The 20,204-nt window shown below is 55.9% G+C and overlaps 1 protein-coding gene across 5 annotated transcripts in view; it reads right to left on the bottom strand.

The window, feature by feature from the left end:
* Positions 1–1,515: 1,515 nt before the first annotated feature.
* The window catches only part of SEMA4D (semaphorin 4D), a 107,817-nt gene continuing 89,128 nt past the window's right edge, over positions 1,516–20,204 (bottom strand). For 3 of the 5 annotated variants that reach the window (XM_058672329.1, XM_058672330.1, XM_004581138.2), the window contains 7 exons: positions 19,504–19,679; positions 19,251–19,407; positions 18,170–18,392; positions 17,654–17,769; positions 15,893–16,065; positions 15,774–15,817; positions 12,978–14,656 (listed from right to left, as the gene is read on the bottom strand). In XM_058672329.1, coding sequence (XP_058528312.1) covers positions 13,725–14,656; positions 15,774–15,817; positions 15,893–16,065; positions 17,654–17,769; positions 18,170–18,392; positions 19,251–19,407; positions 19,504–19,679 — 1,821 coding nt within the window. In that variant the 3' untranslated portion in view covers positions 12,978–13,724. Of the gene's footprint in view, positions 1,588–2,369; positions 2,465–4,910; positions 5,325–11,987; positions 12,198–12,977; positions 14,657–15,773; positions 15,818–15,892; positions 16,066–17,653; positions 17,770–18,169; positions 18,393–19,250; positions 19,408–19,503; positions 19,680–20,204 lie in introns of those variants that run through there. The other 2 variants (XM_058672332.1, XM_058672331.1) reach the window with 2 other exon arrangements.

Here is a 20,204-nt window from a genome sequence, read left to right as displayed (position 1 = left end):
GTCAGCAGATTCCTTAAAAATATTCTCTGCTGCTGTTCACAGCCGTCTGCTCCACACCTCCTTCGTAACGGCCCTAGGTCTGTGGTCTTTGCTCTGCCACCCTGGCATCATCGCAGCAGAAGGAAGGTTGGTTGGATATTGAACATCTCATCCAGCTTCTAGAGGGTTCCTGACTTAACCAGTTCTCACTGTCACTGCCCTGGTTTATTGCCATCACTTCATTGGAGTGAAGGAGGTCGCCACTGTAGGTGACTTTGGCCTTGAACTATGTGAATGCACAGTTCTTTTTCAGCAGTACAAGGAACAAAAAATTCACCACTACATTTCTTATGGGACATTTCCTGTAACGGGAAGAGAGAGAGAGAGTGTGTGTGTGTGTGTGTGTGTGCGCGCGCACGCGCTGGGCATCAATTGTTGCACTGAATCCAGACTTCAGAGGAGGATGCAGAAAGCAGCCCTGAGGAAAGGCGTCCACTGCTTCCAGCAGCTCATGGAGAGTTGGCTAGGATCAAATCCACACTGCCAGCAAGAGCCACAGACACTACATGGTGTGAGTACGAGATGGCTCTGTGTCCACTGTGCACCAACAAGGTGGGCAAGCAGGCACTGGGGAAGGGGCTGGAGTGGGGGCACAGGCGAGCAGGGTGTTGCCAGCCTGAACCCAGCTAGCTGTCTCCAGGCTCCTTGTTCGGGGGGAGGGGGGTCTGTGAAAACTGGCCCAAAGGTGGGTGCAGCTTTCTCAAAGCGCTACCCAGCCTCTGCTCAGCTCCAGCCAGAAGGGGCGTGAGCAGGCTGGCCAGGCAGCACAGGAGGGGTGTGTGGAAACTCGTCCCCAGAGCAGAGCCGGGTCTGGGACTCAAGGCGGTGCAGACCCAGGACACCAGGGCTGCACGTTCACCAGGCTCGCTGACATGGTGACACATCTTCAAGGTAGACAGCTTTATTCATTAGAGACTCAGAAGCAGAATAACAGAGCACTCATCTCTCACACCACTATCAAGAAAATGTAGTACGGCACCAGGAGGTTTGCATAATTGGCCTGTTTGGCTTTCCACTAAGCTTGGGTTCCGTTGCTGAACGTTCATGGGCATAACCCTCAGCCTAGCGTGCCGAGGTCTGTAAAGAACACCACGAGGGAGGGGCCCCTCCCGGCACAGGAAGAGGGAGGGGCTTCGTCAGTGCTCTGGGTTAAGGCAAAGTTTTCTCTTGGAGTCTGACCTTCACGTGTCCTGGAAGTGGACCTTAGAGTACAAGTGGCTGGATGTGATGTGGCAGCGATGGAGCAGGCCTGCCCGCACACCTGTGAATGTGGTGCTGTGCTGGATGAAGTCCTTGGGCTGGTCAGGAGTGGCCTGGGAGGAGCCTTCACTGGCAGTGCTGCGGGTGGCCTGCTCACCATCCTGGCAGCCTCAGTTCCAGATGGCACCGCTGGGGTACTCAGGGCTAAGAGCCTGTCTGTCGCGATCCACTTCTGGAGGAGCCAGTCCGGCAGGGCCCCCTGGTGGCCACATTCAGAGACAGCTCACTGTTGGGATAGGTGTCAGGAGCTGCTCCCAGGGGCTAGAGCGTGTCCTTGCTGCAGCTTTCCTGAAAGGACAAGCAGGCTTTGATTTCCTGGCCAAACAGAAGGGCCTCTCCTCCCATAGATCCTCTCCAATATAGTGGTGAAGTCCTGGGGTCTCCAGTAGCGGTCTCCCCACTCCCAAGCCAGAGTAGAGCAAGGGAGGCCCTGCTTCTTAAAGCCTTTTTGCTAAGACAGAGTGAGGAGTGGAGCAAGCAGGAATGGCGTAAGCCATCCTAGGCCAACTGTCCTGCACCTCTGAGGGACAAAGGCCTGGTGGGAGCCTGCATTGGGAGCAATGGAGGGTCCTTGGGGCAGTTGTGGAGCCCACAACTAGTGTTTTTAAGGCCCTTGGGCTTCAGCTTCTACAAACCTCTCGCCTGCAGCAGTTCATCCCGGGGTGAATACAGTTTGGCCCTCTGGTGGCCACCAAGAAGGCAGCACTAACGATTTGGGAGCCAGAGCTCTGACAGCTTCCACCTGCAGCCACAGTGCTGGTCTTGTAACCTTGGCTGAGCTCAGAAAATTCTCCCTGTTGCCCAGCAGCACCCAGCTGAGCCACTTGTGAGCCCTACGTCTGCAAGGCAGGAACAGGCTTTTCAATATTTTATAATTTTGTATAATGCGTTATGTTCTCTAGAAATATGGAAGGACCCCTTTTAGGGCCAGGGAGACCATAGGCAGCCATCCTCACATCCTACAGTCTTTCAGGACCAGACTGGTGCCCCTTATCTCCAGCTTCCAGAACTGGGGCTGCAGTTCTCAGCTCTGCTGCTGAGAGGGAGCCAGGCAGGGGTCGCGTACATACCCATGCCTTCCTCCAGCCCTGCATCAGCCGGTCATGTTCCCCAACCACCGTCTTCCAGGCAGCAAGCTCTCTGCTCCACTTCTGCTGGGCCGCCTCTGAAAGACAGTGCATGGCTCTACAGGCATGTGCAGCACCCCCGATGCGGACTGCCTAGCAAGGCCACACAAGGTGGGTGAGTTTCCATCCTGCTCTCCACAGGGCCTGACAACCATTGGGCGTGCCCAATCTTGAGTGGGTTCTCATCACCTCACCTGTGGGTAACCCTGCCTGCTCCCTAAGGCATCTCACTTGCACTTCTTGTTTCTGCCTAGCAGGGAGTGTTGCAGACACCTGAGGCACTGGGTCTGGTACTCCTCATTTCAAGTGGGCCTGGGGGCCAAGGCACAGAAGCTTTCTCCCATCCAGGCCTCGGAGGCATCTCAGGAAGCAGCATGTCCCTGGACTCTAGGGCCATTCTGTCCTTTGCAGTTGTTCTTTGTAAACGTAAGGATGATTCAGAGCTTTGATTTTCATGTGCCAAAAACATGAGCCCTTCAGACTTGCAGAACAGTACTCAGCAGGGGCCCTAGTGGCCAGCCCAAGTGCTTTCAGCTGGGCCAGCCCAGAACAACAGCACAGGAAGCATGAGCCCTTCAGAAAGGGAGACCGTACGAGAACAGCTGATCAATAGCAGTGATGGGGGCCCCATGGCAGTCAATCATGTTGTTTCCTGAACATCCTGCTGTGGCACTGCCTGTACCGTCACAACATGGATGAGCAAAGGGGGTGAGAAACAGTGGTCTCAAGTGTGACCGTCATGCTCCCGCCTCTTCATAGAGCAGTGTGCTGTGATGCTGTCAGGGTTCAAAGTCAAGTATTACTCCCCACTGGCTGGCAAGCATCTCTGGATTTTTATATCAGTACTGGGCAACAGCAGCATCCCACTGTGAAAGCTGAGTGCTTAGATGTGGTCAGACCTTGGTCAGGCTCCACACTGCCTGGCACCTGGGTTCTTCCGGTAGTCTATAGAGCCATCCGTGCCATGTTTTATCAGCAGCACTACCTACCCCACTCCTGAGTAGGGTCACAATGAGCATGATCAGGCCCCATCCTAGTGCAACCCAGGCAGCAGGATGGCCAGGATATCATTAGAAGTGGGAAGAGCTGGGGTAATGGCAGGAGCCAACATCTGCCAGAGTCGTCTTCCCCCCCTGCTTCCACTAAAAAGACAGAAGAGAACACAGTGAAAATCTGGGGGTGACAGCAGATCCAGGATGGGGAGTGGTGTGAAGCTGGCAGCAGACACGGGGCAAGAACACCACAGCAAGGTCCAGAAGCCTCTGCCAGTGCAGAGAGGTGGGCTGGCAAGATGGGCACACAAAAAATAGGAGCCGCCATCCAGGGACAGCCCTCTGCCAGTACTCCAGGGGAAGACAGGGTCTTCACTGAAAGCAGCCAGATTCATTGGGTGCTTCCATGAAAGAACCATGTCCCCATGCCTGTTCAGAGTTCAGGCTGCACACCCTCCTGAGAGCCCAGCCTTAGCCATGGCTGGAAATGCAGAATGCCAGGGGCCTTAGCACGATGGGATGGGAGCACTCTATTCCAGCAGAGGCTCCAGCTGGGTGGCTTCTGATCCCCTCTTCCCAGGACACCCGGTCCAGAGCTGCAGCAGGGACTGGGCCTGGGCATTTCTCGTGGGCTCTCAGAGGACACTGATGCTGCCAGGTGGATTTCTGTGCCCCTCCATCAATTGTAAACCCTTCAATGAAGGAACTTGACACCCCCGAGGGAAAGTCAGGCAGGGAAATGGGCAAAAAAGATAGCCTGGGGAGAGCTGTCTTGCAGAAGTCCGCCAGCATTCAGAGTAAAGGAGAGATGCAGCTCTGAGCCAACAGTGCAGTATAAAGCTCTGAAATGGACAAACTCAGTAACTGTTAGCGTTTGGATGGATAAATGTTGATACAACACTTGTTCCAGAATCCAAGGACCAGGACTCCTACATTGAAGAGAGCTGAAGCATCCAGAATGTAGGCAGTGCTCAGAAAAACCACATGACAAGATGACCAGGCCCCTGTTAGACCCAGCCAGAGCAAAGCATAAAAAGATAAATGGCACCTCAAAACATCCTCCCATCTGCCTTGTCCAAGGTGTGCTGAGACCAGCTCACACAACAGCAGAGAGCAGAGTCAGGAAGGCAACGCTTTAGGCAACAGGACACCTGGTCCAACATGAACAGTCACTCGGGGCCTGCAGCCTCAAGGTGCCTGGCCATCCAGGGCTGCCCATGGCGGCCCCACCAGAAGGCTTGGGGGAAGCTGGTGACAGGTCTCATTTGCATCACTCCTGCAGTCTTAGCATTGAGTTTCCCATGCCCAAGAACCAACCTGAGGGAAGCCAGCACAGTGTGTGGGAGGCGAGATGCCAGAGAGGAGATCACAGCAGGCATGGAGGCTTCAATGCAAACACCCAGTGGGAAGGGGAGCCAGCAGCCAGGGTGTGCGTGCAAGTGAGGGGTGTAAGCAGTTCACACACAGAATTGAAAATCATTTTGCCAACAAGGCAGTTTTGAAATCCATGCTGAGTTTTGTTAATACACATTTTGCATGGACACATTGAAGTCCCTGCATATACACGGTTATGTAATGTAGGTGTGGTTTGTGTGCTGGGAAAGCATTCGGGTCATCTGCAAACCACAGCATGAGGCACCTGTAGAGATGGGTGGAAGCAAATGTGGTCTCACAGCGGGGCACGGGCACGGCTTACCATGTCTCAGCACAGACACCCGCACTTCGGATGTCTGGTTCCCTGCAGATGAGAGTGCGGAGCAGCGGTACTCGGAGCTTTCCTGGATGGCATCCCGCAGCCAGCTGAGCACGTGGGCTCTGCCGTCAGGCAAGGTGTGTGTCTGCACCGGCACACACGTTTCCAGGGCACGCCCATTCTTCTCCCAGACAAAGTGGACATCAGCTGGACCTGTTGGGGACACAAACCATCTCTGCCTGTGAGCCCTCAATCTCACCCAGGACTCTTGCGGTTACCCAGGCACAGGGCCCTCTTCCAGCCCAAGTAGGCTTAAACTAGCCCTCCTGTTCAGCCCCTGGGCCTCTCCTGCAGGAATCCTTCAGTGACCAGATGCCTTGGGCCTTCCCTGCTCCCAGAGCTTCTGCCCTCAGACCTTGGCTGCCTTTCTTAGTGCATCCTTGCATGGTCTGTGGGAGACACATTGTGCGCCCCGATGGCAGTGCTCAGGGGACAGAGGCTGCTGTGCAAGCACCACCTGCAGGCGTGTGCGGCTGGAGACGGCCCCCTAGGCTTTGCCGGACCCAGGGTCCCAGCTACTCTGCAGAAGCAAGAGGCCCAGAACTCAGCCTTCAGTGGAGTGGAGGGAAGACCTGGGGGCTTCTGGGAGGTCTTAGCAGCAGCTGCAGAGGACTCGGGTCCTGCAGAGCCATGCTGGGCCTTGCAGCTCACAGGTAAGCAGGCCCAGACCTGAGGGAAGGAGCCGGACATCAGATCTACCCAAAACCTATTTTAATTAGATTTTTAAGACTGGGATCAACTATTTTGAATGCTTTTAGACAAGCTGTTGAACTCATCCAGGGTAAAACTTAGATCGCTTGAACTGGTCCTAGGAAAGCAGCCTCTGCATGGCTGTGTGCACCCTCACCCATGGAGGCCCACCTCTCCTAGGGCCTAATTGGTTAGCTAGGCTTCAGATGAGGCCTGAGGCTAGAGGCTGGACCAACTCCGTGTTGCATCCCTGACCCTGCATTCATTCCAGGGCAGCCAGGGTAGGGTGTTGACACCCCACCCTAGAGAAACGAGCTTGCTCTGGGCCCTGGGCCCAGCTCTGGCAGTGACATTCCAGGTGAAGTTTGCAGGAGCTGATGGCTGAGCTGAGAAAGGCTCTAGTCCCTCCCCCCTGCTTAAGCCAGCCAAGTCACTCCCCTGATCAGCCTACACGCTGGATGCCCTTCAAAATTCAGAGGAAGGGCCGGTGGCTGGCTGAGTGCCACCAAGCTTCTGTCCTGTGGTGTGCAGACCCTGGAGTTCAGCTGCGACGAGTGGGACTGTTGTCTTGCACTGTCCCTGCTGCTGCAGGCGTCCCCCTGTTCCACAGACAGGTGTACCTGTTACCAGCCAGGTGTCTCAGCAGTGTGCCCCAGTGGGATTCCCTCTGGACTCCAGCCCCGAGACCTGGTTCCCTGGCAATCCCCTGCTCTGCCTGTGTGTCCACGCACCCCCTCCCCTCCCAAGCAGGCCTAGAGGTGACCTGGACCAGTGCCAGCCTCAGCAGATCCCCACAGATGACCCCACCTGACCACAAGATGTCCCAAGAACCCATCTTTACAAACCAGACTCCCCCCTACCACCTGAGCTGTCACCCAACGGGGTGATGAAACAAACCATGGCTTCACACATGGCAGCAGGGCCAAGAGCCACATCTGTCTGCACTGAACTTCAAAAGGCTCCACAGGAGGAACAAATTACAGAGCCTCAGGATTTAAAAAGCGCCTGCACAAGAAACAGCTGGCGCCGTCCTCTGGGTGTGTGTCTAAGCCGGCAGGGAGGAAGGGGGCAGCGGGGGGAGGCCTCCAGATGAGGGTAAGATGGCTAGAGGACCCAGCTCCCTTCTCAGGAAAGGCAGTGACCTGAGAGCTCCCCGTTTTTCTGTCATATGGGGGACTTAGAAGAGGAGGTTCCCGGTTTAACTTTATACTTCTGCCAAGGATTTCCCCCACCCTGCAGACTTCACATCCTCCTCCGTTCTCTGCTCCCTGCATCACCCACCACAGAGGGCACCAAAGCGCGCCTCCCAAGGGCTTGCCCAGTGTAAGCCCGGTTCTTACATGACACTGGGAATGAGCTCCGAGGCCATGATGGGATGTACAGAGGAGGCCCTGTGGCTCTACCTCTGTCAGTGAGAAGCTGGGAACTGTCACAGGGCTCCCCCTGGATGCTGTGAGGCCATGCCTGCTGCTGCCACCCACCGGGGAAATCTAGCATAGGAAGATTTAGTCACAGGAACAGTAGATCAGATGGAAAACACATGTATGTGTATGGGTGTATTTCTGCATACGTATACATTTTTTGCATGCACACATGTACCTGGATACCCTTGTGTACACACAAGAGAACAGGCCTGGAAACGGCCATGCCACTCGTGGCCGTCTTTGGGTTGCTAGGTTTGGGGTTTACATACTTTTCATAGCTATGTCAACACCCTAGTAAGCACCACTGCTTTTACAATTAAAAAAAGTAAACAAAGCACATGCCTTGTGAAGATGCTACCACAGTTCTGAAGGCAAATCCTGGAAGTTTCAGAACTGGCCTGCATGGCTGCCCACCCTCATGGGCTTGTTTGCAGACTTGTTTGTTAACTTGGTGGCTCTCTTGTATGTCCTTCCCCCTCACGGGACCTTGAACTGGGACTGCAGGCAATCCCATGTACAAACATGACACGTGTGCACACACACACATACTCCTCCCCACCAGTTGAGATGTCCACGCACTGGGGCTTACTTGTCCTCCCTTTGTACTGCTTAACACGCTTGCTGCTGCTGGCTGTTCCCTAGCTGGTTCTCCTGAGAGGGGCCCCCATGCAGTTATGAGCCACCTGTCTGAACAGATGATGGTATCAGCTAAACAAAAGTCCAGCCCCGTGTCCTCTGCCAGGATCCCCTGAAGGCTTCAGGACAGCCCCGGGCACAGAAGATCCAGCTGGCCTCGGAGTCAATCCATCACCCCAACTCCACTGGGAAAGGACCTTCAACTGTGTACCTGCCCCTGACCCAGAGCCCAGAACAGAATGGTCCTGTACACTGCTATTGCAATGGCATTCTTAAGCTTCCCAGGTAAGAAATCCGTATCAGGTACTGTAAGACAAAAAAGACGGTCAAATGTACTTACGTTCCATCCACTCCTTTTAAAACTATCCAACTCATTCTGAATGCAGCAGAGATTAGAGAGAGGGAAAGTGAGAGTTAAAAGCAGTCAGCAGGGCCACCCACCAGCTCTATACCCCCAGCAGGGGCCTGGGTGCAGGTGCAAGCCAGCAAGTGTGCCCTACGTGGGCTGTTCAGGCATGCAGGGCCCAACAGCTGGCTTCCTCCCATCTCCCTGCAGGGAACCCTGTTACCACTGTACATCAGCTGCTGCACACCCCCAAACACCCCCGTACAACCATCACAATTTGCAAAGCTCCTGGCTGGAAATTTCTGCTCCTGAATGAAAATCAGTTACCTCTGACCCTCAACATTTAGCTTCAGAAAAGTGTGGGAATTCATGAGGACCAAGCTTCCAGTGGCTACTGGCCCAGTCACCACCACCACCACCTGCAGACCGAAGAGGGTGGAGCGAAGCCCGGGCTCGGGACTCCTCCTCTGGTCAGTATTTTTCATGCTCTTGATACTGAACATGTATCCCTTTCACTTGAAAGGCAGGAAGCAGCTGCACAATCCTCCTTCCCCGACACAGACCTCAGGCCCTGGGTACAGAGACGTGGCTGCCCAGGCCAACGTGCAAAGCACTCATAGAGCAGAAAGCATTCACCTAGATAGGCACGTGTATAAGTGCATGTGTGTATACATACAGGCACACAGACCCCGCCAGGACAATCAGGAAACGGGTGAGGCAGTGGCACAGAAGTAACCTGTAAAGGGAGGTCCCTGCAGCCAAAGATACAGGAACCAGTGCAGAGCCATGTCCCTAAAATAAGCCTGCTTTTCACCACAGTGCCTTTGGGGATGCGGGAAGGCCTGGGCCAGATTCCTGAACACAGACACTGCAGTCACCAAGCATGCACTGTCCCCACTGAGTGGGACTGGGAGGAAGACAAGGCAGCCCAGCCCAGAGGGGCACCCAGGGTGGTGTGCAATGCCAGGACCTCCATCCCCAGCTCTACTCAAGACAGGAGGGACACACACTGTGACACACAGCCCTTTGGGAAGAATCTGTCTCCTGGGTGCAGATTGAAAAGCTCACAGCCACTCCTCGAGTGCCCAGGGAGACTTCCCCCAGGGTTTTGAGAGCTGAGAGTGCCCTGCAGTAGGTGGCATGTTGGTGATGGATGACTCGTCATAGGCCAGGAAAAATACAATGGCTTGCTTTGTGCTGGCCGGGTCAGCCCACTGCAGTCCTCCAGTGCTGGGACACTTGACGGATGCTGCTCCTTCAGGCCAGGTATGGGCACTATTAGCTCTTTCAAGTCCACTGTGCTGATTTCTAAGGACCCAGGTATAGCAAACAAAGTATTTCCCATGTGGAGGGCCTGGAAGAAGGGCAGTTGCTGGTCCCACCCACCTGGTCCCTCCTATCACAAAACTTAGGGTAGTATGCACCCCAGCTCCCCACTTGTGAGTGAAGCCACTCACCTGGGAAGTGTTAGCTCATCATCTTGGAGGGATGTCCTGCCTTCTTTTCCCAGGACCAGCTAGCCCTTGCCCTAGACAGTGCCTGGACCATGTCTAGCACATCAGGGGACTTGCCTACCCAGGAACACCAGCCTTTACCTGCGAGCCCCAGAGCACCTTGCTGCCTGCCCCCATGCCCTGTGCCACTCCACACGAGCCCTGTCTCAGTCCCTTCAGTGGAAGCTCTCCTGCATACACCACAGGGCGTCGCCCCAGGGAAGGGGACACCAGCCTGGGACATCTTCTAACCCCTGGCATAGCAAAGCCATCTTGGGGTGACACTGAGAGTCCTGGGTGGGAGCAGGGTGAGCCTGGCCACCTTGTCCCCAGCAAAGTTGTGGGTGTCAGGAGGTGCCGGAAACGAAGGTTCTACTTAGCTCTTCTCTTTAGGTCTCAGAATCTAAAAACACACACCAGGCCTTTCATCAGAGAGCCCCCAAACCACAACGGACAAAGACTACAAAAACAGCTGTTTCTGCCAGAAAAAAAAAATTGAAAACCCAGGCTGCCCTGGCAAGAAGGGTGAGGCTACAGGCAGAAAGCCACCCAGGAGGGAGCTGCAGGCCTGGGCTCTGCCCTGACCACTCGCTTGCCACAGGGGGCAGAACCTGGGTCTTCTCACAAACAGGGACTTGCGGGCCACGCTGTGTTCTCTGCTCCAGTCTGACCCGACACCTGCTCTGAGACATTCAGACCACTCTGGACTTACTGCAGGCCCAACCCGGAGACCCCTAGGGCCACCCATTCCTCTGAGCCTGTCCTTCAGACTGTGACCTCTATGGAGTAGAAGAGGGACAGGTGTTTCCCTGGAGGGAGAATAACACGCTGGAGAGGCGGCGGCGGATGGGAGGGCCCGGGGAAGGACCGGGGACCTCAGTTCCCACCTGTTCAGCTCATTCTGTGCCTGCAAAGGGCTCCGTTGACATTGCAGAACACAGGCCCACAGGATTTTGCAGGACTTTCCACCTGCCTGCCTGCCCACGGCCAAATACCCAGTGAGGAATGACCTGCAGGTGCCTGAGTAGCCTCAGGTGGCCCGGGACAGACCTGGTTGACAGCACGTAGCACAAGGGTAGGGCCCCTGGAGCCAGCCTGCCCAGGACTATGACCACAGCACCCGATCCCCGGGCAACTTCTGCCACCAAGCTGCAGGCTGTGCAAGACAGCGGCCACCAGCCAGCAGGAAGCTCATCCAGCAAGCAGGGCAACTGAAATCTCTCACTAGCTTCTGATGGTTGAAATGGACAGAGGCGGAGCCTGCAGGTCCGACGCTCCCATGTGGGAGACCAGGGCAGTGGCCCAAAGCCTGGGTCACCGCGGACTGCTGAGTTTGGCTGACCAGCATCCCATGTGACAACTGCCCTGTTCAGAGCCAGCCTGCAGTGGAAGTAAGGAGGGCACCCGATTTGACTCTTCCCTGCTCCATGCAACTGGGAACGAGCCAGTCACAACCACTCCTGACCCTCCAACTCTGCCTTACCCAGAAATAAACAAATCTTTACAAATGAAAGGGAAGACATGCCATATACCACAGCCTCCAGGGTCAAGCCTAGCCTAGCAATGGTTTTTATATAAAATTAAATCAGCACAGGCCCAGAAAGTGTAACTTAGTGGCTAAAGTCCTCGCCTTGCATGCACCAGGATCCCATGTGGGCGCCAGTTTGTATCCTAGCTGCTTCACTTCCCATCCAGCTCCCTGCTTGTAGCCTGGGAAAATAGTAGAGGACAGCCCAAAGCCTTGGAATCCTGCACCCACATGGGAGACTGAGAAGCTTCTGGCTCCTGGATTCGAATTGGCTCAGCTCTGGAAGCTGAGGCCACTTGGGGAGTGAACCAGCAGATGCAAGATCTTTCTGTTTTTCCTTCTCTGTAAATCTGACTTTCCAATAAAAATAAATAAACCTTTAAAAAAAGTTTATCAGCACACCCTGCCCACATATTATTTGTCATCTGTGGCCACTTGGACAGAAGAGCAAAGTCAGGTGGCTGGAGCAGAGACTGCATGACCCACGGAACCTGAACCAGTTAACTGGCCCTTCATGGTCAGGGCCAGCTGGCTCCTGCTGCGCGCCAGCAACAGCTTTACGTTGTTTGTTGGGATCCAGCAAAGCATGATGAAAGCATGAGGTGGTCTCGACCCTGTGGATGTGGTCCAGTAGGGCCTTGGAGAGCAGAGACCCAGCCCACCTGCCCGCCCCGTGGGCCGGAGCAGGCCCCGACTCACCTGTGGCCTGGCAGAAGAGGTGGAAGGTCCCCAGCTCGTGCACCTGCTGAGTCTGGTCACTCAGGAAGGGTGGCAGCAGGGCGACCCGCGTGTGGCTGGAGGGCCCCAGCCCTGAGGCTGGCCAGGGGCTCCGGGGAGAGGAAGGTGAGTCAGGACCCAGACAGGACAGAGAAGAGGAGCCAGGAGGAGGAAAGGGCTTAGGAGATGCGGCTGCGAGACAGAGAGGAAGAGAAAGGGTACTGAGGAAAGTCATCTGGAATACAGCCCAGCCGGAGGGCGTGGGGCACAGCAGGGGACACGCACGGCAAGGGTGCAAGGAAGCGAGTGGGGGGTGGGGTAGGGAGGGGCTGCAGCTGCATTCTGGGGTGCAGGGCTCCCAGAATGACGGCCCGGCCACTACACAGGTAGAACCTTAGCATTTATTTGGGTACTTTCTGAACATATACAACTCAAAGTAGAAAAATAAACACAACGTAAATCTTATAAAAGACACACATGTTGACACCAACGTGGTCGAATCCTATTCATGTTGGAAGATGAGAGTATCCAGCCAGACACACTGACATCCACAGTTCACCGCGCCTCCTCCCGAGGGCTGGCCACGCGGCGGGGAGACGGAGCGCCACAGCCCAACCGCCCGCGGCAGCTTCAACCACGGCGGCGGGAGACGCCATCTGGCATGAGGACATATGCCCTCGTGCGGCACGGTGTCGTAGGCTCAGCTCGCTGCCAGCCATGGCCCCATCCTATGCCGCCTACTCTTCTTCCGGGCACGGACAGGCCAGCTGTGTTGGATGGGCAGTGGGGACGAGATGGCAGCAAGAGCAAGCAGACGACGTCCAGAGAGCTCGACACCACCGGGAGCGGGGGACAGGGCGACCGCCTGGGCCACGCGCAGCAGCCAGGGGAAGGCTCTTCCTCCTCCTCCCCTCTGAGCTCTCCTCACTCCAAACCCGCCCCAGCCGCTCCTCTTCACGCGAGTGAAAACAGAGAAAAGAAAAACAAACAGAGGGGGGAGGCGGAGCACAGAAAGAAAACTGCCCCAGAAACGCTGCTCCCCTCAAGGAATGAAGGACAACCAAAGTGAGTGTTCCAGACGGTTCTATGTCCGTCTCTGAAAGCAGGAATGTGTTCCGCCAAAGGAAGTTTATCCCTGAGACTCTTGAAGCTAGCTAAGCCGGATTTTATCCAAACACAGAACAGAATCCAGAAGATGTGCATCTTCTAAACACGGAAACATCTGCTTCAGTAATTTTTAAAAAAAAGAACGACCGAAGACATCCACACAATCTAAGCAAAATCCTAAAAAAAACCCAAAAAACACAATCACATGGAAGAAAAGGTTCGTGCCAATCTGGACAACGGGCTTGATAAGTTACCAATCTGATAAACTAAAATGTCATTTCCAATCTGGAATTAAATTATCTTTCAGTGGCTGCTGGGAGGCGGGGAAGCTGAAGGGGCACTTTTCTCAGCCGACGGACTTGCAAGCCATCTCTCCCCCAGGCCGCTGAGCCCGCCACTTGTTCGGACCGCGGGGCACCAGACCAGGATGCAACACTTGCAGTTCTCCAACAGGACAAAGAGGAAAAAAGTCACAGGCTCAACCCAGGAGACAAACAGAAGACTGAGGTTTGTTGCACGATGACGAGACTCAGCTACAGAACGGGTGAAGACAGGAGACTCGGCACACGGGCGCCGGCCAGCCAACACGGCGATGGGGCCACAGGGGCCACGTCAGTCGCCGTCAGCATCCGAGTCGGCGAACTTCAACTCACACTTGACGTCGAATGGTTTGTCCCTGGCAGAGAGGTCGTCGATCCTCTGGGAGTCCTCCCTGTCTGTGGGGACTTTGCTGGTGAGCGTGTCCTGCTCCGTCTCATAGCCCGTGTCCAGGGCTGGCTTAGGGTGCTCCCCGTTTTGCTGTGAGAAGCTCCCCGGCTCCACCAGCGTTTCCTTCACGCTCTGTTCCAGGTCCGAGAAGTCCGACTTGGGTTTCTTCTTGCCCAGCAGCAGGGCCGAGCGGAACTTCAAGCACTGGCTGGGCAGGTAGCCCTGGTAGCAGTTGTAGGAAAAGAGGCAGAGGCAGAGGACGAAGAAGAAGAGGAAGAGAGACATGAGCAGCCGGTTGTCACTGGACTTGAGATACATAGTCTTCGAGTGCAGCTGCGGCACCGTGTTGATGACGATCTTTGGTTCGCACGACGTGCTGCTGGTGGCTGCGGACCTGAAAGGCGGGGTGGTGGTGGTGGCCCCGGGGGAGGTGGCCCGCATGGCCAGGGTTGTCAGGGAGGGCCCCTGCGTGGCTGGCACCAACCCCTTGGTCCCAACCCTACTGCCCTCGGAGTGAGTCGTGGGCGAGGTGGGGGCCGTGGGCGTCCGTGGGAGCAGCTTCACCTCCAGCACGTGCTTTGCCACCACCTGGGAGACGGTCTTGTTCCGGACCCTCTCCTCCGACAGGCACTGATACACCCCGCTGTCTCCTTCCGACAGGTTGAAGATGAGCAGGTGTTTGCTGCCCACGAGGCCGTACTTGGGGCTCTCAGCCTTCAGCAAGCCGTCCTGGAACTTCCACACCACCTGCGCCAGGTTGGACTTGTGGGAGCATTTGAGCTCGGCCGTGCCACCGTGCTTGAAAAAATGCTGCCGGTGACTTGCTTTAACTTTATCTGGAACATCAAAATAAACGTGTACAGTGTCAACAGCCCCGCTCACCGAGCAGATTTCCCGTCAAAACACTTCACGACCCACAAGACGACATGAGAGGTTCACCTACTGGAGCAAGATGGAATCTTCCAGAACAACTAAGGAGATCAAGACATGCGAGACCGATCGAAAGGCAAGGAAGAGTCGCGGATGGCAGCCGCAGGGACAAGGATACCAGAGGTGGTGCTGAGCAGCAGAAATTCTGATTCTCCCTGCCCCACCACCCCACCTTGTCTCCGGAGAAAACCGGCAGGTCAGGGAGCTGCTGGTTCTGCATGAAACATTTCTGCTAACGGCCAGGAGATGGCTGCTCTTTCCAGGGAGGGAGGGCACAGCTGGGGGGCACATCTGCCCTGACTCCATCCTGTCCTGGACTCACAGGCAGCGAGACGCGCCACATACCAAGGAGAGCACCAGTTCAGCTGAGGACCCCTTAGCTTGAATGCCTGGCCCCGTAAGTGTGGGTTTTTGTCTCTCTGTGTGTGTAACATATGCACAGTGTGTCGGCAGTTGTGTATTGCATCGTGTATGCAGTGTCTTGGGAGGGGATTCCCATCAAAATGGAAAACGCACTGACGTTTCCTATTCGCCTCCTACACAGAGCCCCACGGCAACCCCACATAATGTTTTAAGGCGTTTTTGTGTGTGTGAAATGGGTGGGATTTCCCACACTCGCAGTATCACCTGAGCCTTAAGAAATCATCGAATTGGAGGCATCTTGGATTGGGAGTTTTTCAATTAGGGAAGCTCAGCCTGTGGAGCCAAGGGCTTCCTTCTTGCCCTTCCTAACCAGTTCAGTTTCATGTCACACAAGCCTCGAGCCACCCAGAATGGAAAAAGGCAGCACTTCTGGGCAGAGGGCATTGTCCAGGGGGCAGACGGGCTCTGTGTGGCCTCCGGGAGCTTCAAGGATGAAGGGGACAGAGAAACACCACCCTCTGTCCCCACGGCAACCGACCTCTGTTCCACAAGGACAAAGAAAAGGAAAACGCACACAAATGCCACAGAACCAAAGCAGTGCAGGAGGCTCCCAACGTCGCCGCTCAGGAGGAGCAGGCACCCGCGTGGGCAGCCACTCACCCGGGCATGCTGCCGCGTCGCCGCTCATGTCCTGGATCAGGCTCCTGCAAAGCAACCGGCACACGTTACTCAGTGGCACACGTGTGGCGCACGGGCACACGGCACGGCCCACCTCTTACCTGTCGGGGGTGTCGGCCTGGGGCAGGGCCACGCAGGCGGCTGCGGGCAGGCTCCAGGCACAGTAGGGGTCCCGCGCCAGCACACAGTCCTCACAGCTGTTGTGCTTCCCACAGAAGGCCAGGGGCGCCTGGACCACACCCGAGTTGGAGCCGGCATAGACAAACCTCCTGCCCTGTGTGAGTGACGGGGAGAACAGAGCAGGGGGTCAGGTCAAGTTCACCGCCAATAGGGAGGCCCCAGAGCAACTTTGGGAGCAAAGTCTCCCTGACTCAGCATCGTGGCCAGGCCATGGTGTTGCAGGGCCCGAGACGGGAATGCTGCTGTCCCAGAAAGCAAAGGTAGCAGTGTGATTTCCAGGCAGACCCTATCGGCCAGGCTGCGGCTCCCTGGCCCTTGCATCCTTGGAGCGCTGCTCTGCACCCTGCTTACAAGGGTGGCTTAGGGCACACAGTCAGGAAAGCAACTGCCAGGCTCACTAGAGGCACACTCAGAGCTGGAGGCAAAGCAGGCCCCGCAGCTCCCAGCTAGGCAGGTCACCAGCGCCAGCTGAGGGAAAGCGGCCCACCGGCACCAGCATCGTGTCCGGCACACAATCAGTGGAGATGACTGACGCTGTCCCTCGACCCCCGCCCACAAGGACCTGGAGCTCTGCGACTGTTTCCATTTTCCTCTGCCTGGGTCTGTTTGTGTCACTGTAATAACACCCTACAAAAACCTCCCGGCTCACGTCAAGATTCCCTTTTTTGGAGCCAGCACTCTGACATAACAGGTTAACCTGCCTGTGGCACCAGCATCCCCACTGGACGTGGCTGCTCTGCTTCCAAGTCAGCTGCCTGTTAACGCTCCTCGGAAAGCAGCAGAGGAGGGCCTAGGTGCTTGAGCCCCAGCACCCATGCGGGAGACATGGAAGAAGCTTCAGGCTCCTGGCTTTGGACCATCCTAGCTCCAGCCATTGCAACTATTTGTGCAGTGAATAGCAGATGGAAGATCGGTCCCTCCTTCTCTTTGCACTTCTGCTTTTCAAATAATAAATAAATCTTGAAAAGATTTCCTCTCCTACGGATACACATTGAGGCATCTGCCGACAGAAGAGTGGGTAAAGAAAACGTATGTACTCACAAGAGGGTATCATCCAGCCATTCAAAAGGGTAAATACTGACACAACCAACTTTAGTGCATCTGCCCTATGTGCCCAAAGAAGGGAAAACTATGTCTGAGCAAGAACCTGTCCACCCACGTTCACAAAAGGTGGGAGCAAACCCTAGTGTTCCCTCACTGATGACCAGCAACATGGCCTCATATGAAGGGCATCACCCAGCCTTAGCCAGGAAGGGAATTCTGACTCCTGCCACAACATGGGGAAGCTGGAAGTGGCACAAAAGGCTAAACACCATGTGAACCTACTCTCATGAGGGTCCGAGAAAAATCAAACCCACAGGGGAAGGGAAGGGCAGCTACCAGCACCTGGGTGCAGGGAGGGGGCAGTAGTGTTCCATGGGGATGGTTTCAGTTTGGGAAGAAAAGGGACAGTGGGAATGCCACTGGATTGTCCACTGGGATGTGGCCAAGAGGAGGACAGGTAGGGGAGGCTTAGTGAAGGGTGGAACCTGCCATTTCTCTACAGCCTGCCAGCCAGCAACGGGGTGTTATTTATTTGTGAGCTGAGATTGGTTCCTAGCCCCTCTCAGAGCGCTGAGACACCCAGGGACCCACAGGCCTGGCTCCCTTCCCTCCATCCTTGCACCAGCCAGCCACTCTACCTCCTTCGACGACAGCAGCAGGGTCTGCACAGGCTGGAGGTCCTGGAAGAGCTGAGTCTCCTCAACAATATGTACTTCACCGTACAGGCTGACGGCTTTGTGCAGGGCACCCCGGTCTGCAAGGGCAAGGTCACAGGTAAGCCACGGATACCACCCACAGCAACAAGCTCACTCCATCTACACTCCCACAGGTAGGTGACAGCTGGGCACCTCCCAGGACAGGTAGGAACTGGGCAGCCCTTCAGCTGGCTCCTGGGTAAGTAATTCCGCCAGCAGAGCCTGCACTCACACGTGCTGCTGCCGGCACAGGCATTGCCCCGGCTTCCTGTTAGTGCAGACTCTAGGCCAGTGCAGCTGCAGGGAGAGCTCAGAGCCACAGGCACAGCGACTATGTGACACACCCCCTGGGGCACTGCGAGGCAGATGCCAGGCTGGCCTGCAGAGGTGAACTGGGTCTCCCCACCTGCTCACTCGAGGACACACACACAGGACGTGACCGTGGAGCCTGGGACTCACCTGTGCTGAGGAACATGACGTCATAGATGGTGCCGTCAAGCGCCTTCGTCCTGTCCACCACAATCTGAGTGTAGCTCACATCCTTCTTGATTAAGCGGGGCCTGCCGTCTATGGGGCTCACAGAGTCATCCATCAGGGGGTGGTCTTTGATGAACTGCAGCGTTTTGTCAGGGAGATTCAGGGAGCTGGTATAGTTGGCCGCCCGCGCCTCCCCGTCGATGCACTGTGGAGGGGGCGTGGTCATGGTGTGAGGCACCACGCTGCCGACTGCCAGAGCTCAGTGTGGGCGTGAGGCTGGGGGCCATGGGCTACGCTTTTAACAGAGGTCGCCCTTTCCCAGCAACCACCACGCCCACAAGATGTTACCATGTTTCCGGACATGTCATCGGCAAGGACATCTGTCTAGACCCGAAGCAGCCTGCCAAGCGTTGAAACGTAAAAATATAAAGCACTTGTCAGCTTTCGTGCGAGACAAATGCTCTCTGCCCCAAGAAACAGTTCCACTCTATAGAGCACAAGGATAAAGAGCAGGGCAGACGCCGCTTCTGTCCGAGTTCAGGGCCAGTTGTACTGAACAGCACACATAGGAGGAATGACCACACGCTGGGGATGGACATCTAAACAGCAGGCCCCCACAGCGGAGGGCACCTCAGGACCAAGCCACCTGCCACCCATTCACCACGTGGGGAACATGTGGGGGCAGCCAGAGCAGCCCAGCAGTGTGTACCAATTTCCCCATAAATTCACACTGATTTAGGAGAAGGAGGTGTGAGTCCCAAAGAACATCTCCCAAGAGTGGAGGCCTTTGTCAAGAAACCAAGTCTCCATGCAGACAGCAGGAACTAAAAGCAGACGGAGTGGCATGGGGCAAGGTGGCCCCTGTGCACCCAGCCCTGTCCAATTGGAAGCAGACAGGTTACTGCCAGCTGATGCAAGCTAAGATACAAAGTTTGAGAACCATGGCAGAAGAGCTGCACTCTCGGCTCCCTGGGACCTGGCCCAGGTCTCATGCCCAGGCCCTTAAGCCTTGAATAGGAAGAGAGTCCCCTTGCCCTGCGCACTCCATGCCCCACCAGCTCACCGCTCCAGGCCGCGGTGTGGGCACAGGGCCGTTGTAGCGCACCCACTTGGTGTGTGACTGTTCCACCGTGGCGCTCTGCATATACTTGCCGCGGGCAAAGACCTCCTCCGCCGTGGACAGGTTGTAGGCGCACACGGCTGACAGCCCCACGTTGTTCCTAGGATGAGGGGAACAGAGAGGCCACTTGATTGCCTGCAGAGCAGCGTGGGCAAAGGGAGAGCCACCCAGCCAGCCACCTGCCCTGGGCACTCACAGCTGCGGGGTGAACAGTGCGTAGAACACTGGTTCCCTGAGGCCGGGGGCCCACAGCACGAAGACATCCCGCAGCACGTTGAAGATCAGGCCGCTGTCTGGCCGGGAGCAGGTCAACCTGGCTTTCACAAAGGAGGTCCACTTCTTCTGGAGGGTCCTCAGGCCACCCTGGTCACCCTGTAACCACAGCGACAGTGTGGGTGCTTGGCGGGGGAAAGGGCACAGACCCTTGCCATCAGCTTTAGGCAGTTCCGTGCACGGCACAGCCCTGCCAAGTGAAAGTGGTAGCAGAGGGCCCGGCACGATAGCATAGCAGTTAAAGTCCTCGCCTTGAATGCGCCAGGATCCCATATGGTAGCAGGTTCTAATTCTGGCAGCCCCGCTTCCCATCCAGCTCCCTGCTTGTGGCCTGGGAAAGCAATCGAGGACGGCTCAAAGCCTTGGGACCCTGTACCTACACGGGAGACCCGAGAGAAGCTCCTGGATCCTGGCTTCGGATTGGCTCAGCTCTAGCCATTGCGGTCACTTGTGGAGTGAACCATCTGATGGAAAATCTTCCTCTGTCTCTCCTCCTCTCTATATATCTGACTTTCCAATAAAAATAAGTAAATCTTAAAAAAGAAAAAGAAAGTAGTAGCAGAGCCACTTGTAGTGTCAGCATCCCATATGGGTGCCCAGTTGCATCCAGGATACCCCGCTTCA

The sequence above is a fragment of the Ochotona princeps genome, chromosome 14 (assembly GCF_030435755.1).
Source record: "Ochotona princeps isolate mOchPri1 chromosome 14, mOchPri1.hap1, whole genome shotgun sequence".
Taxonomy (NCBI): Eukaryota; Metazoa; Chordata; class Mammalia; order Lagomorpha; family Ochotonidae; genus Ochotona; species Ochotona princeps.
The sequence above is the reverse complement of the archived record's forward strand: the minus strand, read 5'-3'. Positions and strand labels throughout refer to the sequence as shown.